Genomic DNA, 19987 nt, shown 5'->3' on the forward strand with positions numbered 1-19987 from the left:
ATACGAGGGCGCTTCCATTGCTTATTCAGGGAGGGTTTTGGACCCCTAGATAGAGTCATGAGGTATCAGGACCAGAGATGCCTTGGCTTATATCTACTTGAGCTACACCGACATAGAGACAGTCTGTTGGGGAGACATGGAGTACGACAGTCGCAGAGACAGATCACAGACTTCTTTGGATCGAGGGAGCCAAGAGACCAACCACCGGCACATGGTTGTACCCGCATTCATACCAAAGGCACCCTCATTGACAGGGCGATTGAGCTCGGGAGATCGAGACGACCACGACCGAGACACAGGAGCACACTACATCGACGGAGACTCCAACAGAAGATCAGAGGCATTCTAGCACGACACCCAGAGTGTCATTGAGGGCCTATTCTACATTTTCACATTTCACATTTCACACTTCATTTTCAGTTTTCATTTTTACTTTCAGTACTTTTTGTACTTGTACTTCAGACATTGTATTAGATTCACCACTTTGTATCTGATGGTCTCATAGGTCATTTTGGCCTTTTGAAGACGTTAATATATCATTTCATTTCTCTCTCGTGCTTTCTCCCCTTGGTCTCTACGCTTCCGCACTGTCGACTTTGACATGATGGCGCTTCACAACAAAGCAAGAAAGCTGACCACACCCTCAAGAAGCACAAAGGTTTTTTTTTACCGCTAGATAAGGGCAACAATTAATGCCCATTGTATAGACCTTCCTTGAGACAATTGATCCCATTCCTTCGACATTGTTGATCGGGCCATTCTTGTCCATGCAACACAACAAAGTTGACCTGTCTTTTAGATGAATATAAAAGTGTGTTTAAATTGGAAACTTAAACAGCACTTTGTAGAGCAATAGCATGAACTAACTATCACAACTCTCAATATTTTGAAAACACCCTCATTTCTCATTGAACATACTTAAGAAGAAAATCTAAGTGAAAACAAAAAATTATTTATCTATAATACCTCCCAACCTAGAATCAAAAAGGATGAGGAATATACAAGCTTCAAAATATGGGGATAGCTTAGACCACCCTAGTGAAACATAGCCAGATATGGGCTAAGGCTATAAGAGAACTATTTACAACACCAACAAGCAGCCTAAACTCTTTATTTAACAAAACAACAACCTAGATACATAACTTGACGAACCTTAAAACTAATCAGTTTACTTGTAATTGCTCTTCCTAGGTCAGACAGAGATGATCAATGGAATGAAACATTGATCTTGTGTGCTATCCAAAATCAAGAACATAGGCTGGACTACATATCATGCTCTCAATTATATACCTCTAAAGTTTCAAGAGAAAAACCATACAATTATTTCATAATGGAAAATGCCTACCTTTCTCTTGCCTTCTTGAACAAAAAGCATTTAACACCCTTGAATAAACTTCAGCTGTCCAGATTTAAGAGGTGCCCTCTTTTAATGTCAGAAAGAGAGACTTTCAAATATGAGGTACCTCTAATAAGCTTGATTTTGTCTGGTTCAATGTACCCAAAGTTGAAACTTCCGTATGAGCTCGATCATTGCTTGATGAAGATGAATTTAATTGTTGTAAGGCCTCAAAAGACTGCAAGAATCACCCTTTACTACAAGAAGGATAGCAGTCTTGGACATTTGAATTTAGCATCGTACCTTTTGTATGTTTCCATTGAAATAGCCTACAGATTAAAAGCCTTAATATCAAAAACTCTCTCTGAAGAAGACGCACAAAGAAGATTTGCAGACACAAAAAAATTGCAGATAGCTGGAAAAGAAAGAGACATTTGGGCAAGGGGGGGAGAGATTGAAAAGTTAAAAGCCAAAAAAAACTACAAAACCAATGATAAACAACCACATTTGTACACGGCCAAATTACTAAATAGGAGTGTCATGGAAGTGAATAAGTGGGCAAGTGAAGGTTGACCAAACAAACCTAATACATGAAGGGTGATATAATATGAACTAAAATCTTAAAACAATGGTTCAAACCCCTCACCAAAAGGAAAAGGAATCCTTCTGTACCACATTCAACGAAGTTTCACACATTGTCCTCTTCTACCTCTATGCCTAGGTGACACAATAGATCAATGTAGTAATTCAAGGAGATCTACGAATCATGTTACATATTAGAGCCCCGTCCCACCCAAGGGCTCAGGCGGCTGAATAGAATAATTGCCAGCTTAACCGACCGCTCTGAGTGAAAGAGGGGCAAATCCTTTCACTTACAGCCATCAGTTAAGTTGGCTAGAAAGGGAGTACTAATTGTCAGCTTGCAGAGCTTTGTCTCCTGTAGTGCAGCCATTGTAGGCTCTTGGCATGACTTGGATCTTAGGGAATCTTCACATGAGCCTTGGTTATTAGAAAATGATAACTAAGGGTGCCTTCACAACTCACTGAAATTGATGAGGTCATTTTTGAGCTATACAAACGTACTTTTCTCTTCAGTATCAGTAAGGATAGATTTCCATGCAACCCGTAGGTCCTTGCTTTATTTTTACCACTCCCTTTTCTGGTCCATAATCTAGATCTAGATATATCTCGTTTGATCTACAAGTTTGTTGTAGACCGGGTATAAAGTTGGATGGAACTTAGGTAGTCCATCCTCTTTCATTGGAAGTGCATACATGAAGATAGGGGAGTCTGTCACAGCTTCAATACAATTCAAGACTATCTGGTTTTCCTGTTGCATCATTTTTTTGAGGATTGTGACACTCAGATTGCCCGAGCCAAGGTGGCTTGGTCGGTCATCACACTTCCTTGTTCGCAGGGAGGGCTTGGGATCATTGATCCAGCACAGCAGAGCAGAGCCCTTCTTGGGAAGTTCATCGTCAGAGGACTTCTTCCAGGCGAGGAGCCCTGGAAGGAGTTCTGGCTGCAGAGGCTTCGTGCCAGGGTGCCTCAGTCAGGAGGCCCTTGGCAACCTTCGACCAGATGGATCTTTACAGAGTTGCGCCGAGTTGGTTTGAGCAGGAGACTGGAGGACCGATTCGCTGTGAGTTTGCTGCGTTCTTGGGAGCTATTACGGCGTGGCCTAGAGCAGAGACAGCCGAGGTGCACGGAGGAGCGCCGACGGCAGCCCTTCGTATGGAACCCCATGGTTAGCACTCAGAGAGGCCACTTGGTTGGGAGTAGGCCTCATGTTTCTTGGGGCCCCATGGCAGCAGGTCCAGCGCGCTCTCTAGGTGACTGGCTAGAGTTCACAGGTTTGTCAGAGGAGGTGCAAGCTATCCAGCTACAGGGCATGAGAGGGGTTCAGAGCAAGTGTCAGGACATCTCAGAGTCAGTTCCAGCTGAGTGGCTCATGCCTTTCGAGCCAGTAGCACCCAGGTGGATGGGAGCCTTCACACGACTGGAGGTTCTCATTTCAGCCAGGGCTTGCTCTGAGACTATCCCAGCCCTGTTCTTCGAGCTTCAAGGTGGGGGACGATTACAGCGAGTTGCAGTAGAGGCCCCGCAGGTAGCAGAGTGTTGTTTCCAGAGGATCCGAGTTGTGGGCATCTGTGGGAGGACTTGCGTCATAGACCCTGACCCAACAGCTCTTGAGACAGGACACTGGAGGCTATGGGCTTGGGAGTGCTGTCCACTGGCACGAGTACAGTGGGATCCTGGTGAGTGGCTTTAGAGGGACCCCTTCTCTTTTGCAAACCGCCCAGGAGTCCCCTTCTTTCAGTACACTGTTCGGCTTGGACGTCATATACTTGCAGCACAGAGAGAGGCCCGCCCCGCTGCAGCACGTCATTGGCAGGAGGAGGGCCTCACAGTTAAGTTCTTGGCAGCTTTTTGGCAAAGGCTATGGGACTCCAGACAGCCGAGGCGCGTCACTTTGTTCCAGTGGTTGGTTGCACACAGAGCCACAGCAGTAGGGAGCTGGCTTGTGCATAGTGGTCTCTCGGCCGCATGTACAGCCTGTGACCAGTTGGTGGAGAGTCAGCGACACTGTCTTTGGGACTGCCCCTCGGCCCAGCAGGTATGGCTACGAGTTCTTCGGCTGATGCCTGCCCTCTCCACGGCTCGACAATACACTGGGGGGCCAGCGGCTTGGTCCACCCTCACGGGCCCAGCACTTCAGTTTGAGCTATCTTCCACCAGCAGGATGATAGTGATACAGGGGGGGCGACCTACACTCCAGCCTGCTACAGACCTTACTCCACAGGAGTGGTGCAGTGAGAGAGAGGAGTGTTGGGAGCTCATCAACGGCCTAGCTCTCTGGTTCATCTGGCGGGCCCGTTGTCTCCGCATCTTTGAGGCTCGCCCTGTGCCACCAGCAGAGACTGTTCGTGACTTTTGGCTAGAGCTGATCCATACTCTCAGAGGACAACTTGAGGGACTACAGGGCAGCTCCGACCGCATGCGGGAGCACCGCGAGGCTTTCCTTCGACTCTGGCGCCTTGGGCCTTTCTACACCATGGTCAAGGGGGTGCTCAGATGGCACTACTATCCACCTGTGTGGCTCTTCCCTCCTCCCATCTCTTGATTTAGCCCCATTGTATATATGCTGTTTTTTCATTGGGAGAGTCTCCCCATCATGCTTGGTGTAGCCCTCTCTTGTAGAGGTGGATGTAGCCCTATGGGCAGTTTTCATTAACTAATAGAAGGATCTTTTTCTCGGGAAAAAAAAAAACAATGTCCATTCGTAGTTACTCATGGGTAATGGCATAAACACTCCACGTAACCAAACGTCCGTGTACAGGCCCTACCCATCTTTAAGAGCTCCGTGCATGCCATAAATGTGATTGACATTTAGCCACTAGCCTTGATCATCGGCCTTAGCCTATCGTAGAACCTCTCTACAATCCTCAGCAAGATTGCCTTTGTCTTTGTCCTTTTGAGAGTTTTTGTCACGTGACATGAAACCGGCCTGTTCAATCCAAAAAGGACGGTAGACTTTACTTCAAACCTTGATTTAGCTTTCACCCATTATTAGTCGTCTATTCTACCTGTACTTTCAAGACACAACAAAGGGGAGAGGGATACAGGCTGCTAGATTGCACCTGTATGAGTAGCCGACACCAGATTGGCCCCTAACTTAGGCGCCCCTTTCGGTATTTCTTTATTGTTCAAAAGAGGGAATAAACGCTGTGGTTCCCTACAAGCTGCCCCGCACAAACTTGGCTGAATTTCAACTGTTCCGACCCGATTTCGGCAACATAACTGTACTAGGACCCTTCACAGTCAGTATTCCCACGCATTGAATGACTCTCCCGACGCATACGGGCACTTTGCAAAACCTGGCGAGAATCTGCAGCACGCTGAATTCTCTGTTTTCAGCCCCGAAAATGCGCCAGATCACTTGTACAGCGGTCCCCTCGCGTCCCCGAACCTCCTGGGGGTATTAGGGACCGTTTAGGGCCATAACCCTAAACCTGCAAAAATACACAGCAGGCTGTAATTTACTGTTTCGGGCTCCGTTTCGCGTGCCGGTCGCATCCGTAGCAAGTCCTCCAGCTCCCGCACCTGTAGGGCTACTTGCCCTTTGAATCGGACGAGATTTCTGGAGTGAAACCTCTCCGAATTCACGATTAGCCGCTAGCTAATCCAGTACCTGTGCAAGAGGCTCTTGCCTCGGCAATCGCGCATGAACCCACACAACTGTACATTGGTCAAATGAAAAGCCCACTAGTGGGGCATAACATAATGCCATAGAGGAGAGAGAGGGTAGTGCGTAGCGTGCAAGGCATCACTCTTGGCACCGCACTGTACATAGGAGGGAAAGCACGCACTCCATAGCTCTTAACCTGTGACAAAAATCTGCAAATGAGCCCTTCTCCTCTCTAAAATCAGTGCCCCCTTCTCTTGCATGAGGAAAGTGCACCAGAAGGTGCCACTTGGCACATTTATAAGCATTTTCCCGTTTCGGGGTTGCCGCCTAAAAATCTCCCAACCGGTTGCCCAGTTGACTTCACAGCAGAGTAAGAAAATGTTCTCCTTGTCATTCCGGAGGTAATGACGCAAACACATTTTCAGGTCCCAAAATAGCAGTTCCCTCAATTTTAGGAGATGCTGCCATTGTATATTTCTAGGTCATCTGACCCCCTTTGTACACTGCAGCCACACCCAAAACTGAAATGTAGCCTCTGTAGCAAAGGATCCCACTTTGGCTAGTCAATGACCCCACTTTGGCTGACCATAGTCCTTGTCCAACCTTAGTGCTCTCTTGCCCTCAAGCCTGGACTCCCTTTGGACAGTTCCACACTAGCTATGCAATGCAGGGCAGTTAGATTTCCCGAGGGGTGTTTCCAAAAAGTGAAAGTAAATAGATAATAAGAAAGAAATCAACAAAAAGGATAGATAGTAGTCACACGCTGGTGACATACCCCCCTCTTGAAATCTCAAACGTCCTCGTTTGCATCTATGTCGTACATGCTCACGGTCAACACTGATGTATTTGACACCTGTCGACACATGTACGACACATACATGCTCATTGTCAACCCTCGTGTATTTAACACCTTGTCGACACATGTATTGCCTGCGTGTGAACCCTGTCCCAATGACATAGTGGTAGCTTCGTACTCTACCATTGCTTTGAGTCACTAACTTTCCAATGACAAAATGGTAGCTTCACATTTTGCCACTGTCTTATAGTACACGTTGGATCCCGTAACACTTTCGAGCGTACCCAAACCGACAGTTTGAGAATGCAGTTACACATGTACTCTTTAATAGAAGCAATTACTGTATTCTTGATAAACTGACAAGAGATACTCACTTCTATAGCACTAAGCACACTTTTGGGCATTCCATAAGAGCAATTGCCAAACTGACAATCTATACAGCTCTAACATTCATGTAACAGGTATTTCATTTGAGCTCACTTTAAATACCATGTACATCATTTCTTTCAAAAGCCATTGTCACACTGACAATCCATGTAGCTTTGAAACTCAAGGGGTCAAGGTAGGTTGCAAATCGAAGGCTTCCAGATAAAGTGATAACACAGTTGGTGACTCTACAAGTTCACCTTCTTACATCCACTTAGCATCCATTGATGGATAGTTTCTGAACTTTACCAAGTAACGCCTAGCAACCTTGCCTTTCACTTTCCTTTCTTTGTGTGCCAAAATCTGTTCGGGGACCAAGATCTTGTCAAGTTCCTCGACTTCCAGCTGATCTTCAGCGGGCATATGTTCTGGCACATCACCCACATAGGGTCTGAGAAGACTCACATGAAACGCATTGTGAATCTTCCAACTGTCAGGCAATTTCAGCCTATATGCAACATCACTGATTATGTCGCACACTTCAAAAGCCCATAGTAACGCATGCTGAGCTTTGGAAACAGTCTTTCCTTGCCCTTCATCTTCTTTAACCTTGCCTTTTCAAAGCATAAAAGCACCCAATCACCAAGTGAAAATATCACTTCACGACGGTGACGATCAGCTGCTTTCTTTTGCTTTGCCTGAGTCTTTTCTAAGGCCACTTTGACCTTCTTGTACATTTCATCCATGTCCTAAACATACTTATCTGCTTCAAATATCTTGTCCTTTGTATGCAGTATGGGAGAAACTTTCTTGCCACCTTCAACTATCTCAAAAGGTGCCTTGCCAGTTGATGAATGCACTGTATTATTGTATGCATACTCCACCAATGGCAAATATTGCTCCCACTTTCCTTTATGCTCTGACACATAGCACTTCAGCACATCTAGGACAGTAGAATTTGCCTCTTCTGACTGCCCATCTGTTTGAAGATGAAATGACGAAGAGAATTTGAGCGTGGTGCCCATATTCTCAAACAAGCCTCTCCAGAACAAACTTGTCATGCGTGGATCACGGTCGCAAACAATCAACTGTGGCATGCCATGATACTTGAAAATATTGCTCATAAACAAGTGTGCCATTTGATCTGGCTTTATCTTATTCCTGACAGGAATAAAATGAGCCTACTTGCTGTATCTGCAAATAATGGTCCAAATACCATCGTTTCCTGTTTGCGTTCTCGGAAGATCAAAGATAAAATCCATAGCAATACTTTCCCATGGTTTATCTGGAATAGGTAGTGGTTGCAATAACCCTAGTGCCTTTTGCCTATCAAACTTGACCTTCTGGCAAATTAGGCATTCTCGCACAAAGGCATCCACATCTCTTCTCAATGTAGGCCAATAGAAGAATGTCTCAACCGCTTTAACTGTAGCACCGATACCACGATGCCCTGCATACGGTGGGACATGACTCTCTTCCATAACTTTGCGTCGCAATGGCTTTGTGACACACAATCTGCCATGCATCATCATGAACCCATCTCTGAGAAGATAGTGTTCATGACGTTGTCCATACATTAGCTGCTCGAAGACCCTTGCAAAATCTTCATCATTTGCATATTGTTCTCTCATATCACCAAGTTCATGATGATAAGGAATTGACACAGCTGAAATTTGTGGCTTCCTTGACAAGGCATCAGCCACAACATTCTTCTTGCCTTCCACATGCACAATCTGAAAATGGAACATGGACAAGATATTTGCCCATCGCATATGTTTCTCAGATAACTTTGTCTGTGTCAAGAAGTATCGCAAGGTCTGATGGTCCGTTTGGACAACAAAATCTGCACCTAGCAGGTAGTGTTTCCAACTTAAGAGCGCATGAATCACAGCCAGTAACTCTTTCTCATAGACCTGCATGGTCATCTCTGGCCCTTGCAAGATTCTACTCTCATAGGCTACTACCCTGCCATCTTGCATTAGCACTGCACCAATGCTACTACCACAGGCGTCACACTGGACCACAAATGACTTCCTAAGATCTGGCAACACAATGACTGGATCTGAAGTCATCTTTTCCCTTAAGAGATTAAAATCGAAAATCTCTTTTTGTGTCCATCTAAAGGTGACTGCCTTCTTTTGAAGAGCATGTAAAGGTGAAGCAATCTCAGCGAAATTTCGGATAAACCTTCTGTAATAGGAGCATAGTCCCAAGAAACTTCGGACATCGTGCACCGTCTTCAAATTTGGCCATGACTTGATCGCTTCAACTTTTGTGTCCGAGAAAATGAATCTCTTCCAGAAAAAATTCACTTTTCTTTGCATTGATGAGCAACCTATGACTGCGTAGCTCTTTGAACACAATGGCCAAGTGATGCCTATGCTCCTCTTCATTCTTTGAGTAGACTATCATGTCATCAAAGAATGTACCAACAAACTGCTGGTGTGGACGGAAAATTCTGTCCATCATCCTATTGAACGTAGCAGGAGCATTTGTGAGACCAAAGGGCATCACTAAAAATTCGTAAAGGCCAAACGTTGTTCTAAAAGCAGTCTTGTGCACATCCTCTGATCTAATGCGGATCTGATGGTACCCACTCTTTAGATCTATCCTGCTAAACATAGCTGCTCCTTCTAGTTTGTCCAGAATGTCATCAATTCTAGGTATAGGGAACCTATTCTTTATGGTATTCTTGTTCAGTGCACGGTAGTCGATGCACATACGCCATGAGCCATCCTTTTTCTGCACCAACAACACTGGAGAACAGAATGGAGATGAACTGGGCTGAATCAGCCCCTTTTCTAACAGCTCCTCTACTTGGCCCATTATCTCTTTCTACTGAGCCGCACTAACCCTGTATGGAGGCTTATTTGGTGGGCTACTGCCTGGCACCAAATCTATCGCATGGTCCTCGGGTCTCTCTGGCAATAATTGAGACGGTAATGAATCGGAAAAACAGTCACTATACTGTTGTAAAAACATTGACCTTTCTTTATCTAGCACAGATAAATTTGATTCATCACAATCTGACACTTCACGTGCAAAAACCAAGTACGCAAAAGTAATAGCAGAAGCTGATACAGTGGGAATAGACTCCCCTTTAAGCTTTACATCCAGAATGTGAGTCTTTCCCCTGCTCTGTACAGTGATCTTTTTGTTGTAGGCATCCATGATTCCCTGTACATGAAACAACCAAGGAATACCTAACAACACATCACATCCGTCCAGTGGCATGATGTAAAATTCTTCAGCATCTACATAGGACTGGATATGTAGACGCAACTTTCCAATGATGGGTGTCACAGCCTCTGTATGGCCAGGACATGCCAAACCTGCCTCTGCTGTATACCCCATCTCTTCAGGTCTGATTCCCAACTTTGAAGCCAATTCTGGGGAAATGAAGTTGGCTTTGGCACCTGGATCAAAGAAAATAAGAACTGTTTGATCCCTGACCTTTCCCCATGCTCTGCAAAGCTCACTTGCATCTGAATTTGGCTTGTCGCCCACCATATCTGGCACTAGACCAGCCATGGGCTTCTTTCCTTTCCTGTCCTCCTTGTCTTCAGAATCAGCTGGCCTTTTCTTTGTAGGACAGTTGTAAGCAATGTGGCCAGGCTGCTCACAGATAAAGCATTTGTTCTCTGACCTCAGGACCTTCTTTTGCTCTTCCGACTTGCGAGGAAAACGTCTTTTCCATTTCTTCCCTGGTCCCTTTTCTGATTCAGCTGTAGCTTTGTCTTTCCCTGCGTTGGCTGGCTCCTGAGTCACTTTAGGAACCTCCTTGGAAACATACTTCTTCGCTGAATTTTTCTTGGCTGATCCTTCCTTGACGCCAGTATTGAATTCACAATCTTCTCCCTTGAGCAAACCATTGCCAGTGTTTGCTACCTCGATGAGCTGCGTCAAAGTAGTGACTTTGGTCTTCGTGCAGTACTTTCTCAATCCTTTGGGTAGGCCACAACAGTATTTTTCAATCTGTTCTGTCAATGACACAAACCTATAGGAAGTTACTGGAAGTAGAGCTTTCCAAAACTTCTGATTATAGTCATCCAGATTTCTGCAAGTGGCAGCATTAAGTTGGTGCCATTCTGTGATGACATCTGCTTCAAAGTCATCAGATAACCATGCTGCTGCAAAAATCTGCTTGAAGTAAATCCATGTGGACAGAGCTTGCCCTTGAAGCAATAAAGTTGTCCACCATTGTCCCGCATTCCCTGTCAAGAAAGTGGCTGCCTTGCGGACCTTTGAAGCCTCTGTAAAGTTTCCCCCTGCATAGGCCTTGTCAAACTGCTGGAGGAATCAGACAACCTTCTTCCTGTCATCAAACCCTGTAAAGGTCGTGAAAGTCACACCTTTGCCACCTTCTTTGTACGGAGTTGGCCTCTCCAGCGGCGTTAAATTGTCATAGGGAAGTGACTGAAACATGGGAACACTGTTAGGGTTCATTTGTGTTCCCTGACCGCAATTAAGTTGACCTGGAAATGCCATATTTGGCTGCTGATTTGTAATTCCAGCCATACCAAAATTTGCCTGTGGCATCCCAAATTGGCCCTGAGTGCTTTGAAATCCTGGTAGCATGCCCATGACACCATACATGGGGTTAGGCATCATCGTTTGAGCACCCCCGAACACTGTTCCTGGCGTATAAAACTGATTTCCAGGTGCATGACCAGCCATGCTCTGGAATACCGATCCACCTCCAAAATAGCTAGGGTGTACTGAAGGTGGTGGGAAGACTTGTTGCATAGCCCGTAGGTTGCTTCCCTGCCCATTAGAACAAGCTATAGGCTGCTGAAAGGTGGCGTGCTGAACTGGTACAGCTTGATAGACTGGCATCTCAGCCACCTGTTCTTGCACCTTATACACAGGTTGTGGAGACTGCATGTTCTCCGTCAAGTGTACAAGTGTTTCCATTGACTGTGCAGTATGAATCACCTGTGCTCGAGCCTTAACAGGCTTTTGAATATGATCCAGTGACCCAACTTGCTGAGACGGAAGAGGAGGTTGCAGAAAGGCTAAAAACCTCGGGTTCTGCATTACTTGTGTGAACATAGCCACAGCAGTAGCCAACTGGGTCCTGAATATATCATCATCCGTCTGTGGTGGTCTTGAAGACTCACCCACTTCATGTGTCTGTTGACCCTGTGAAGAGGAAACCTCTTCAGTCACATCATCTGGTCTGTCAGCCATAATTGCAATTCCCTGTGTCTGGTCTATGATCCCCTGTGTCTTCAAGCCCAAACTGACCAAGGCTAACTTCTATGGGAAAAAGTGATTTAGTCCCGGCAACGGAACCATGAAACCGGCCTGTTCAATCCAAAAAGGACGGTAGACTTTACTTCAAACGTTGATTTAGCTTTCACCCATTATTAGTCGTCTATTCTACGTGTACTTTCAAGACACAACAAAGGGGAGAGGGATACAAGCTGCTAGATTGCACCTGTATGAGTAGACCGACACCAGATTGGCCCCTAACTTAGGCGCCCGTTTCCGTATTTCTTTATTGTTCAAAAGAGGGAATAAACGTTGTGGTTCCCTACAAGCTGCCCCGCACAAACTTGGCTGAATTTCAACTGTTCCGGCCCGATTTCGGCAACATAACTGTACTAGGACCCTTCACAGTCAATATTCCCACGCATTGAATGACTTTCCCGACGCATACGGGTACTTTGCAAAACCAAGTTTGGGGGCAAACCTAATGGGGCTCTGATACCAGTTGATGAGCGCACGGCTGTGTTTGCAAGTGATAGAGCACGCGAGGAAGTGCAGTGTGTGTGCAGAGAGGGGAGGCAAAGGCCAACAGGAGATGGAGCGCTAGCAGAAGAGAAAGGACTTACGTTTTTGGGGAAAACTCAATAACTGAGTTTTGGGTTTTCCCACTTTTATTATAAGTGACCTTTGAAAAATGTGTCCAGGTTCAATATGAATCTGGACAAAGTATAAAAATGTACAAAAAGGGGTTGTTTAGGCCTTTAACCCAACACCTGTTGGGTTAAAGGCCCAAATGGCCCCCTTTTAATGTATATTTTAGAGGTACTAACCTTTGGCCAATTTCACATTGAACTTGGCCACTCACTTATTAAATTGGTCCTTATACAAATAATAAACGGTAAGTGAGTTTCAAACAACTCACTCACTTATCCCCTTTGAAGAAACTTACGTGCCCTCTCTCTTCTGCTAGCGCTCCATCTCCTGTTGGCCTTTGCCTCCCCTCTCTGCACACACACTGCACTTCCTCGCGTGCTCTATCACTTGCACACACAGCCGTGCGCTCATCAACTGGTATCAGAGCCCCATTAGGTTTGCCCCCAAACCTGCATACGCTGAATTTCAGCCAAGAAGTTCAACTTTCACGCGAGATTTTGCAATTTCGTCGACAAAGGACTAGTCCCCGAACACTAGAGAGCTCCCGGCAACCCAAATTGACCCAAAACAGGCTGAAATTAGGTCAAAAACAGGAAATTACAGGTTATGACAACAAAATACAGGTTTTGCAAATGATGTATTAAGGTGTGGGAATACTTTTGCTAAGTCTCCGCTACCCGAAAACTGTGAAATTGACGAAAAACAAACCCTAAAACAGTTGTTTTAAGCAAATTTCAGATTTACGCAGGTTTTTGCAAGTGTTTTTATGGTGCGATTACATTGGGGAAAGTGCAAATAGATGCAATCCACGCACATTTGACAAATTTTGTCGATGTATGACCATTTGTGGCTCAATTTCATGCAATTTTGATGCTACAAATTAGGGCTTTTGAGCTTACATGCTTCAAAAGGCTGTGTATTAGCCTTATGTATGTCTTCTGAGGTTAAAAACAACTAAGTTTGTTGTTTTCGAGCACAAATTCGCTCGCTGAAATTTCCTGCACATAAATTTCAGAAATTGAATTTTGTGCCCAAATCGTCCTATTTTGCCCCAAATTGCTCCTGTGACCATTTGGAGCTGTAGTGCACATCTCTGTGAGGCTATACTCCGATTTTTGCGCATTTTGCCCAAAAATTTAGCGTATTATCCCTCTTATTTCGTGCAACTATGGCCTCGTCTTCTTCGGATGTGAAGAACCTCTTCGAGATTAGGAGGTTCGATGGTACAGGTTTTGATCTTTGGAAAGACAGGATTCCTTGAATCCTATTTCTTAAGAATTGTGAAGGGGCACTTGAACAGGTGAAGCCACAGAATATGACGGATGAAGCATGGGTTAGCATGAACAGGAAGGCCGTTACATACATTAAAATGGCCATGACCGATGAGACCGTCATTGATGTGAAAGGTCTCACGATTGCTTTTGATGTGTGGGAGAAGTCGAAGGGAATGTATGAAAATACAACGCCTGTCAACCAGGTGCACTTGATGCGAAAACTTGTTGGCATGCAACTAGATGAGTCCAAGAGCGCGGCAGAGCACTTGTCATTATTCGCAGGTACTTCGTCGCAGTTACAGGATTTTGCTTGCCCCCTTTTGATGATAAGCTGAAAGCTATCTTCTTGCTTATGACCTTACCTGAGTCATGGGAAACTTTGGTGGTTTCGTTGTCCAATAACCCCAATTTGACCTTTGATGCTCTTAGGGGTTCTATCTTGAATGAAGAAATCAGGAGGAAAGCAAGTGGAGAGGGAGGCAGCTGTGTCAACATGGTTAGAGGTAGGACAGAAAAGAAGAATGCTTATGCACAAAGGAGTAAGAGTAATAGTAAAGAAAGGGGAAATGCAAGCAAAGGCAAGGGTGATGTGACTTGCTATCAATGTGGAAGGAAAGGTCACAAGAAACCCGATTGCAGGTACTATAAAGATGAGTTAGAAAGGAAAAAGAATGGCGCAGACAAAAAGAAAGAGAAGAAGGAAGTCAAGGCAGATGCACAGGATAGCTCAAAGGACAAAGAGAAGGCCAATGTGGCTTCCAGTGTCGTGATTGAGGAGCTGTCAGATGTAGAGGACATCTTGTGTGCCACTTTGTCAGATGATGATGCTTATGACTTTGATGCCTCTCTAAATGTTCATTCACAGGACATGCAGATCACCAAGAGTGATCTCTTGGTGATCTTATTGATGCTTTGTTGACAGTCAATGATTCCCAGACACGGATTGTTGATTCCGGTGCTTCATTTCATGTGACTCCTATCAAGGAGTGTTTCTCTACTTTTGATGAGGGCAAGCGTGGCCATGTATACCTTGGAAACAATCACGCATGTTCCATTGAGGGTATTGGCACTGTGCATCTCTCCATAGATGGCACAAATGAGCTTGTCTTGCATGATGTTCCATATGTGCCGGGAATCAAGAAGAGTCTGCTTTCTGTTGGTCAGATGGATATGCATGGTTACAACATCTTGTTTGAGAGAGGGTCATGGAAAATGACTAAAGACTCAAGGCTGATTGTAAAGGGCACAGAGAAAGGGACACTTTACTGCATGCATGGAAAGGCAGTGTTGGACAAGTTTATTGCATTACCTGAAATTAAATCTCACATGGAGTTGTGGCACAAGAAGCTTGGCCATATGAGCCAAAAGGGCCTTTCTAAGCTTTGTACTTTGAACAAGCTTGATGCTAAAGGCACAAAGCTTAACTTTTGTAATGAATGTCAATATGGGAAGCTAGTAAAGCGTTCTTATTACTCTGGTGTCTCATAAATCTTGTGTGCTTGATCTTGTACATTCCGATGTATGTAGCATGCCTACTAAGTCTATGGGTGGTGCATGTTATTTTATCTCCTTTGTTGATGATCATTCTATGAAAATTTGGGTTTATTTGCTTAAGTCTAAGGATGAAGCCTTTGCTGCGTTTAAGAGATTTCATGCATTTGTGACCACCCAAACAGGTAGAAAGCTAAAATGCTTGCGTACAGACAATGGGGGGAGTACAAAAGTGCTGAATTTAACAAGTTTTGTGAAAATTTGGGCATTAAGAGGGAGCTTACTGTGCCATAGAGCCCCTCTTCTAATGGTGTGGCTGAAAGATTCAATAGGACACTTTGTGACAGGGTGAGATGCATGTTGTCCACAGCTAATCTCTCTCAAGGATTTTGGGGAGAAGCTTTGAAAACTGCAGTGCATATATGCAATCGATCCCCTCACATGTCTTTGAAAGGTGACATCCTTGAAGAGGTTTGGTCTGGCAAGCCTGCTTCATATCATCACTTACGCATTTTTGGTTGCGAAGCTTTTGTGCATGTTAGACCTGAGTCGAGGAGTAAACTAGATGCGAAGTCCATTAAAGGCCTCTTCATGGGATATGGTGAAGAAGGCGAAATGGGTTACAAGATTTGGTTACCTCAGCTCGAAAGGGTTGTTTGCAGCCGGGATGTTGTTTTTAATGAGACAAGGCTGCTTCAAAACAATTGTGCCTCAAACCATGACCATAAAAGGGTGAAATTTCAGCATGACCAGCCACCTGTTAGGCCTATTTTTGACCCTCAGGATGCACCACAAATGGTTGAAAATGTAGATGATCCAGTGGTGTTTGAGCCAGATGATGTTGGACAGCAAATTGAAGCTCCTGAAGGGCATTTGCAGCCAAGAAACAATGCTGAAAATGGTGCTGAAAATGATGTACAACAGCCCATTGTTGACGATTTTGTAGTGCCACCTGATGTAAACCCATTGCCGGATAATGTGGATCATTGGGTGAGGCGGTCTACTCGTCAAAGACGGCCTGAGTCGATATGACCCCTCTTTGCATTACATTATGTTGACAGATGAGGGAGAGCCTCTTACGTATAAAGAGGCAAAGACATGTGAGCACAACGACAAGTGGGAGCTTGCTATGCAAGAAGAGATTAAAGCTTTGCATGCTAATCATACTTGGGATTTGGTTGAATTGCCCAAAGGAAGGAAGGCTATTCCTAACAAATGGGTGTATAAAATCAAGACTGTTGATGCAAAACCCAAGTATAAGGCAAGGCTTGTGGCAAAGGGATATGTTCAAACCAAGGACAGACTTTCAGGAAGTGTTCTCTACTGTTGTGAAGATGACCACTTTGCGTGTATTGTTTGCCATAGTGGCTGCTCTTGACTTGGAAATGGACCAAATGGATGTACATACCGCTTTCTTGCATGGTGATGTGGACCAAGAGCTTTACATGAAGCAACCCGAGGGTTTTGTTATCCCTGGCAAGGAACATTTGGTATGTATGCTCAATAGAAGCTTGTATGGGCTGAAACAATCATGTAGACAGTGGTACAAGAAGTTTGATCGCTTCATGCTTAAACATGGTTACAAAAGAAGCCATGCAGACCATTGTTTGTATACCAAACGTGATAGGATGGCAGCCCTATCATTCTTGTGCTCTATGTAGACGATATGTTGATAGCTGCAAAGAAAAGAAGCATTGTTGATGCTCTTAAAGGGCAACTAAAATCTACGTTTTCAATGAAAGATCTTGGGGCAGCTGAACATATACTTGGAGTGCGTGTTACACGGCAAAGAGACAAGCGCCTATTGTATTTGTCGCAAGAAAAGTACATTGAAAAGGTGCTGGACAGATTTAACATGGCTGAAGCAAAGCCTCTTGGTGTGCCATTACAGCCATATGTCAAAATCTCCAAGGATGATTGTCCCAAGCCAAAGGAAGAAGCCAATGACATGCAAAGTGTGCCTTATGCTTCAGCTTGTGGTTCACTTATGTATGCTATGGTTGCTACTAGGCCTGACATAGCCCATGCAGTGGGAGTTGTGAGCCGGTTTATGGCTAATCCAGGCAGGTTGCATTGGGATGCAATGAAGTCCATTATGAGGTACTTGAAAGGGACTAAAAACAAATGCCTCTGCTACGGTAAAGGACCAATGGAGTTGGAAGGGATTTTGTGACTCTGACATGGCTGGTGATGTGGATACACGAAAATCCACAAGTGGCTATGTATGGCGTTCTAGATTGCAAAAGATTGTTGCATTGTCTACGACAGAGGCTGAATATATTTCAACCACTGAGGCTACCAAAGAAGCTATTTGGTTAGCACGCCTATGCAGTGAGTTTGGTTTGCCTGCCAAGGCGTGCCATATGTCTGGCAAAGAACGCCATGTTTCATGCACGCACAAAGCATATTGATGTGCGGTATCACTTCATACGAGAAGTGCTTGAGGATGGCCTTATTACATTGGTTAAGGTCCATACATCACAAAATCGAGCCGATGCTCTCACTAAGTGCTTACCCAAAGCACAACATCATCTATGCATAGAGATGGTGGGAGTCACGTAGCTTAACGGGGCCATTTATGCCTTTAAGTGGGAGGTTGTTGTGTTAAAGGCCCAAATGGCCCCCTTTTAATGTATATTTTAAAGATACTAACCTTTGGCCAAGTTCACATTGAACTTGGCCACTAACTTATTAAATTGGTCCTTATACAAATAATAAAGGGTAAATGGGTTTCAAACGACTCACTCACTTATCCCCTTTGAAGAAACTTACGTGCCCTCTCTCTTCTACTAGTGCTCCCTCTCCTGCTGGCCTTCGCCTCCCCTCTCTGCACACACACTGCACCTCCTCGCGTGCTCTATCACTTGCACACACCGCCGCGCGCTCATCAACACCTCCTATTGATGAGTCTCATTAAGTGTTATGGTCATGTGAATGGTCAGCATTTTGTCATATTGTTTGACCCAGGCAGTATGCATGATTTGATTAGTGACTCTCTTGTCGAAATAGCCCTCTTGGAGGTTCGCAAGACATGTCCTTTCGAGGTGTCTGGCTTCTCTCCCGGTATGGACTCTCTCATCACGCAAGAGTGCCTTGATGTTTTGTTCACTGTTCAACAAGTGTCCTTCAGCAGAAAATTTGTAATCTCTCCTCTTTCATGATGTGATATGCTTTTGGACATTCGATGGTTTCGTGAGCATAACCCTCTCATTGATTAGGCGGAAAATACGTTCATTTTCAATGCCAAAAGTGACTCTCCCCTTGTCATTCATGGAGAGCAAGTTGTTCATTCTTCATCTCTCATTTCTAATGTGCAAGCGAAGATGACAAAGAATCCAAAAACGGAGCCTCTCTCAGTCTCTTCTTTTCCAAAGATTGACACAAAATATTTGCATGATCAGGATAGGCATAATGATTTGCATGATCAATATGTGATTTCTCACAAGCAAGATGATTTGCAAGAAGATGATGTGATTGTTTACCAGGATGATGGTTTAGTTGATGCTTTTTCTAGCAAAGCTAACCTCGTTGCAGATTCGATCAATCACGACGAACCGATCTTGGCTTTCGAGTCGAGGTCCACAGAACCCCCACATGAAGATTCAATCGATCCCGAAGAACCGATCTTGGCTCTCGAGCCTAGGTCCAAAGAACCCCCACAGGAAGTATTATGTGTTCAAATGATTAGTCAGCACGCATTGTTCAAGTGTTTCATTCGTGATGCTTTCCTGTATTTTAGTCATCGTCCTTATGTGATCCCTTTTCACAGCATGACATATTGTTCGATGAGCACGATTCACTCATGAATAAGCACGGATGTATGCCTATAAATCATGAAAAGATGAAATTTTGCATTCAAGGAATTCACATTCCATGTCTCTTCCTTGGCATGACACAGTTTCCGAAGGAGCACGAGAAGGATTGAACATCAAGCATTGGCATTTCCATTGTGATTTGCCACAGTTGATTGATTTAGGTCAAAAAGTCAAGACTCTACCCCATTGTTTGCGTGTGTTTGATGAACGGTTTGGCACTCCGTCATTTTGTTCATCTACATTGCATGCACAGTTTGTTCAAAGAAATAGTATTTTTCCAGTCACTTTACATGGAATAGGTATGTTCATGTTTTTTTGTTGGAAGTGATTTCAAGAATTTTCAGCCTCTGAGATTCTTGAAGATGATAGACGCCTGACTATAGACGAAGTTGAAGCATTGACGGAGCTATAGAAGACTTTGTCGCTTTCGGCGCAGCCCAAAGAAGCAAGCATTGCAAACCTTTATGAAGTTCAAGTATCGCATGACCCACGCATTAGAGTGGGCTAGCGAAGAGTCCTTTCCAGGATCCGGATGCTATTGGCGATCTCCCTCGACGCCATACAGTTCAGTACCAGTACCTGACTTTGAAAAGGAGGAGATGTCACATGACACATCCAACCCTATGTGTCTGTGGACAAGCTACAGCATGACCAGGGTTCAGTTCAGTCAAGTCAATCTAGAATAGGAAGTGATCTGACACTTTTGTGAGTTTGTTCGCAGACCGTGCATGTCCAGACACTTAGATTAGATGCATATCCTTTGGTTGCACTCAGTGTGATCATCAGCATTACCATCAGAATCCATCAAGAGCATTTTCCAATGCACAGAATGTCACAAAGTGATGACGTGGCGGA

At 44.6% G+C, this 19987-nt stretch overlaps 1 protein-coding gene across 1 annotated transcript in view; it reads right to left on the minus strand.

The window, feature by feature from the left end:
• Nucleotides 1-19987, minus strand: part of LOC147455322 (uncharacterized) — a 117435-nt gene that overhangs the window by 66626 nt on the left and 30822 nt on the right. Inside the window, exons 2-3 of the mRNA XM_086514128.1 lie at nt 1640-1665; nt 1464-1574 (exon numbers count right to left, since the gene is read on the minus strand). Coding sequence (XP_086370254.1) covers nt 1464-1574; nt 1640-1665 — 137 coding nt within the window. The remainder of the gene's footprint in view (nt 1-1463; nt 1575-1639; nt 1666-19987) is intronic.

Source organism: Adiantum capillus-veneris, chromosome 6 (assembly GCF_014529385.1).
Source record: "Adiantum capillus-veneris isolate H3 chromosome 6, ASM1452938v2, whole genome shotgun sequence".
Lineage (NCBI taxonomy): Eukaryota > Viridiplantae > Streptophyta > Polypodiopsida > Polypodiales > Pteridaceae > Adiantum > Adiantum capillus-veneris.